General features: G+C 38.4%; 1 protein-coding gene across 2 annotated transcripts in view; it reads right to left on the reverse strand.

The window, feature by feature from the left end:
* The window catches only part of EPHB1 (EPH receptor B1), a 257,459-nt gene that overhangs the window by 11,602 nt on the left and 239,857 nt on the right, over positions 1–6,000 (reverse strand). For both annotated transcript variants that reach the window (XM_075861192.1, XM_075861191.1), the window contains 2 exons: positions 5,673–5,795; positions 3,930–4,177 (listed from right to left, as the gene is read on the reverse strand). In XM_075861192.1, coding sequence (XP_075717307.1) covers positions 3,930–4,177; positions 5,673–5,795 — 371 coding nt within the window. The remainder of the gene's footprint in view (positions 1–3,929; positions 4,178–5,672; positions 5,796–6,000) is intronic.

Raw genomic sequence — 6,000 nt, forward strand, 5'->3', positions numbered from 1 at the left:
GTTACCGGTTGGGGGAGGTGTCCTTACAGACTGACACCATCCAATCAGTGCTAACAGAGTGAGACTATTTAGGGACACGCCCCTTTGACAAGGGGAATGGTAACACCCAGTTGTTAATTTATTCATACATTCAGAGGATTAACAGAGGAATGGGGAAATGCAGAGTTCTAAGAAAATATGTTCCAGAATTGTTATTTTATGGAGAATACCATTATTTACTAAAACATACATGTCAGGAGAGGTGACAGGTCCTCTTTAACTATGGAGAAGCAGTGGATGTAAAGTATCACTCCATAGCCAGGTAGAGTTGGTACATTCAGGAGTCTTGAACAGTTGGGCACTAACCACAGTGAGCAGTAATGGTGGCCATGTCCGAGAAACCACTTGTCAGAAGAGCACAACTCTTTTCTGCTTTAAAGTGCAAGCTACTGTACTATTATCGGTCAATAGAAATATGAATTTTTTTCCAAGAATTGTAAATTGAAAATAATTCAGAATATCAGTGTTCTGTGTTTACATAGATTCCTTCTATATGCCGCTCAGCTCTCAGAAACCTTATTTAGATACTGCCCTTTCTTTCTACAGAACAAAAAACCAAGGCCTTCATATTCAATGAAGCTCATAAATATAAAGAAAAAACACACAGTAGCGGCTTTATTAAGGCTCGATGTGAAATATAATAAGCCGACTCTATTCCTTTCAATGCATAGGTTTCTGTCAAACGTGCAAAGGTGCCAGCCAGTCACAATACATCGGTAATGCTGCAGCACCCAAGCTGACAATCCTCTTCATTAGTGGATGAAAAACATATTAGGTGTTATAGAAAGGGTTGTGCTCGCTTACTATCCAAATAGCAATTTAATCTTATGGAACATATGTTTTATGGAGCATTATCATGGAAAATATGGAAATGTATCAGACACATTATGAGCATTGATAGGTGGCAATGCCCCACTGATACCAAACATGTTACTGTGCTGACGTCATAACAGATTCTTTGTTTGCATGTTCTGGTAGAAAATTGTATAAAGCATGAAACTGGACATACAATAGTATGTGGATGTGTTTGTTTAAGATAGATAGACAGATAGATAGATAGATAGATAGATAGATAGATAGATAGATAGATAGATAGATAGATAGATAGATAGATAGATGATAGATAGATAGATAGATAGATAGATAGATAGATAGATAGATAGATAGATAGATAGATAGATAGATAGATAGATAGATAGATAGATAGATAGATAGATAGATAGATAGAGAGATAGATAGATAGATATGAGATAGATAGATAGATAGATAGATAGATAGATAGATAGATAGATAGATAGAATTTAAACCATCACTGTGCGGAAATCAGAACAATTCTCCTTTACTTATGCTGCGAACTCGAGGACACAATATTATTTGATCAATTACTGTCCATCAGAGAAGTTATTAGGGATCATGTAGCAATGTGTAGAACAGCAGAAGTAGCATCGGGCCTATTTCAGAAGGCCAGAATGCGGTTGCATTTTAGGGTCTGTTTAATGACCTCAACGTTTGGATCCCCAAGATTGAACCTAACAGAACACCATAGCGTTCTATGATGAGCTATGTCTATTTCAACAGAAGCGTGCGGTGTCCAGATGTTGCAGTCGTACTAGGCACCCTAAAATGTAGTTATAGTATGACAGTCTGAAATAGACCTAACTGGGACAGCAAAGGGACATTTGCAGCACTGTCTATATTCATGACTGGTCCAGGGCCTTCGTCGGTTAAAACAGGGTATGGTTACCTAGCAAGCGATGTTGTGGCATTATTATGCCCACTGCTATATGTCAGTCTAGCTGTCAGTTGCTGTGGTAGTTACAGTGTTGTTCTTATTATATAGAAAGGTAAAACTATAACAGAGCTTTATGAAGACAACCTTATATGACATAAATGTAGCATAACGGTGAAAATTCTCTATAGAACCCAAAAGAGAGAGAGAGAGATCAGCAGCGCATCACAGTCCCAGAGAGCATTCACAGGGGGCATCTAAACAGGAAAAAGTTTCAATCGGTGCAAGCAGTGTCGAGTCGTAGCCAATTCAACTCCAAAATAGACACAAGAAGGTAGAGAGACCGCAGCACACACGTTATCCAGGTATCAAAAAGAGGTGTCTTTATTTCACCATAAGTAGCGACGTTTCAACCCAAGTGAGGGTCTTTTTCAAGCTTGTAGTCTCTCTACCTTTTTTTGTCTCCATAGAACCCATTTACCTGCTCTCAGCTAGTAATTCTTTATAATCACCATTGGCAGAGAGATAATCATACCCCTTGTACTTGACATATAGAGGTAAATGAGGAAAAATCTCTGCAAAGAGAAAATGTGATGACATGGACAGAAAACACTTTCATATGACCCATCCATATCGCTATGTGCTGTGTTTGGGTGATCAGGTTTGTATTGCAATGTGTTCTGTTCATTCTCAGACACAGGAGGCCCCAGTGGAATGGATCCTATAACCTACTTTCAGGAGTTACTAAGGTTCCAATTAATGTCCCTATTTTTATCCTGAGGGTGAAACTAGTTTTTTTTTTAGGTCATCTGCAGCGAGCATTTGGATGGTGCTTCATCTTTACAATCACACAGGACCGTCTCCTGACAACTTCATCAATATAGCACAAGCACGCCCGCTATACATCTTGTATGCATTTCATACAGCTATCAACAGCAGATGTCTAACTGAATATATTTATCTCCATGTTATTAAACAGTGTTCGGTATACCTTCTAGATTGGGTTAAAGAGAATGTATCACCTTAAAGGCTATTTACACCTTTGAGGGGCATTGTATGTATATATATATATATATATATATATATATATATATATATATATATATATATACATACATACATACAGGTCAGTCATTGAGTTTGGTGTAACTTTTTAATCAGTCCTTATTAAAAATTAGATTTACTTTTTGAGAAACAGCTGCTCTGTATTCTGCATGCAGAGCAGCTGTATCTTTCGCTATGACCTGAATCCGTCAGTTCCACGGACCACGCAGGAGCCCCCTGTAATCTATCACGTCTAATTTATGAACTTAGATGTGATGGCTAACATGTGGATCCTGCGTGTCATAGACATGCAGGACCTGCTATCATTGAACCTGTCAGTCCTGGGGACTTGATAGGAGAGGATTTAGCTCTACATACAACTGCTCTGTACACAGAATACAGAGCAGCTGTATCTAAAAAAGTAAAACTATTACACCAAACATTCTGACTGACCTATTAAAAAGGCCCATCAAAGGTTTACATAGCCTTTAATGTCTTTAGATACTGAAACATCCTTTTTTGTCTCTACTTTATCTTTTTTTACATGATTATCTGGGCAGCTATCTTGCTCTACACAGTGAACAGCAGGCACCTGGACATTAGAAATCTCTATAAGAAAATGACTTATTGACTTCTATCAGAGATTGTTGTGGGCATGCTCTGTGACATGTAAAGGGTGGAGTAGAAAGGAAGAAGAGCTGAGCTGCCGCCATTACCTATTGTCAATGGTGAAATCCTGAGTTATGTGCCTCCAGCTTTGTAAGAGGTGTTTCCTTTCAGTGTAATCCTGCCTGTGATGATAATGAGATGACTGCTGAGAAGCGATCTCTACAGATCAGGAAGTGTCAGTGCCCAGTGTGACAACTGCAATATTTTAGAATATTTTTAAGTCTAGACATATCTCCCAACATTTAAATCACCATTAGCTGGGCATTTTAAGCCCTGCACCTACCCATCTAAGAACGCCTAAAAAACCTCCTAGAAACAATCATTCAGGGGCACATTTGTATAAGCCTTCGCCCTTTGATCTATTTGCATTCTAGCATTATATCTTCATGTATAAAATGTCCTGTATAATAAATTGTACATATCATAGAGTGTAATCCTGAGAACTCACCCGAAGGAAGGAGTCTAGGGCTCCATTTTCCATGAACTCTGTAATGATCATAACAGGCCGACTCTTGGTGACCACACCTTCCAGTCGGATGATGTTGGGATGGTCAAACTGACCCATGATACTTGCTTCACTGAGGAAGTCCCGTCTTTGCTTTTCTGAGTATCCAGCCTTGAGAGTTTTTATGGCGACATAGATTTCCCTCTTCCCAGGGAGCTTTAGACGGCCCTTGTATACCTCCCCAAATTCTCCTGCAGGTCACAGAAAATCCGTTATTTGAATTATACTTATTACTTCCGTGAGTATATCTTTAATTGTGCAAGTTGAGTTAACCAAGTTTTAATGTACAGTACAACCATCAACACTCTCACTATTCTTGAAACACAAATGACTTCTAAACGGTTCTTTCCGCCTGCTAGGACACCTAAAGTAAAGCTCACTAGTCCTTATTAGAGCACCTTATTTATGATCCAGAGTATTAAAGATAACCTGTTAGCATGTTCATGGTGCCCTAACTACAGGTAGCATGAAATAGTGCCAGGTGCCCTGATTACAGTGATATATGTTACACTCTGAAGCAATGCAGCGTTTCGGAGAAAAGTTATAAATAGTACCGAACTCTGTGAGAAGTGTCCACTGGGCAGGTCCTTCTGGCTTGTCCCCGCCCAGCTCAGCTTGATTGACAAGTCTCTACCTAATCAATAAAGCTCAGCTGGACAGGGAGAAGTCAGAGAGAAGGCACCCAATGGACACTTCTCCCTGAGGCAAACCCTTTCTAAAACTACAGTAGGTTTTCTCTGAGTAAAACATAGTTTACTGTAATCCTGGAAGCATTAACATGCTGACAGGTTCCCTTTAAGTAATTGGTACAACCCTAAATTGTGGTAACAAAGAGATCAATTTAACATAATATGTCGTACGGATATCTGAGCGTTTAAAGAAGTATTCACATCTTAAACATTTATTGCATACCCACGGGATATGCCATGAATGCCTAAAAGGTGCGGATTCTAACCTACACTGTGGATAGGTCATAAACATTTAAGATAGGAATATCCCTTTATGATATTGTGATATTAACTTTATGCAATTATTCATGCAAGTTAATGGATTAAGATGCATTTTATCACAATTGTTACTTGCATCAGAATTATTTGCAGTAAATATTCCGAACAAGGGAAACATTTTCATGGAGTTTGTATGTTTTTGTGCTTTTCCTCCTGCACTTAAAAAATATATTTATATATTAATTGACTTCCTATGAAATTGGCCATATGGTATATGTACAGGGCTTAGGAATATGTTGGAGCTACTGTATATAAGCAACAGGAAATAAAAAAGTATTCCAAAATTAAATGGTGTTCTCCCCTGCGGAGTACTGTACCTAGTATTACCTGTAAATAGAAATAGGGGGATGAGAAGGTGGAGAAGAGACAACTGATCAGAGCAAATCTTATTAGGTGCGACCTTTCTAGACAATGCAGCCATTAAAATCAAGTCGCTATCTACTGTAATATAAAATATGGGTCTAACTAAGGAGAAACATATATGACTGGGATTGTTCTTGCCAGAATATGGTATATTGACCTGTCTTTATTATGCAAATATCATATATTTTAGAAGACAGCCATATTCAGAGATTCAAAGACTATATGGTCATAGCACCTTCCCAACGTATGACATTTTTAGATGAGTGTTGCGGTGCACTTAAACTATAAAATAAAGTTCATAAACGTAATGTCCAACCTGCTCCAATGACTTCCTCAATCTTCACAAAAGAGACGTCAATTTCCTTAGCAAACTCCCTTACAGCCTCATTGGGATCTTCGTATGTGAAGGGGTCAATGTAAATTTTCATCCCTGGGGAACCTGCAGGCAAGAGAACCACAGAAGATAAAATGGGTGGATGGATATAGTTTCAAACAACAAGTTATTTACATGCTGCTAAATTGATAGTCTCAAACTTAATTATTCTTTAAAGGCGCATCCATGACCCATATAGAAATCCTAGATCATTTACCATAAGAGGTTGCGAATGATCCGCTGACTGGTGGAACATTTGTCAGATAACACA

Source organism: Rhinoderma darwinii, chromosome 4, assembly GCF_050947455.1.
Source record: "Rhinoderma darwinii isolate aRhiDar2 chromosome 4, aRhiDar2.hap1, whole genome shotgun sequence".
NCBI lineage: Eukaryota > Metazoa > Chordata > Amphibia > Anura > Rhinodermatidae > Rhinoderma > Rhinoderma darwinii.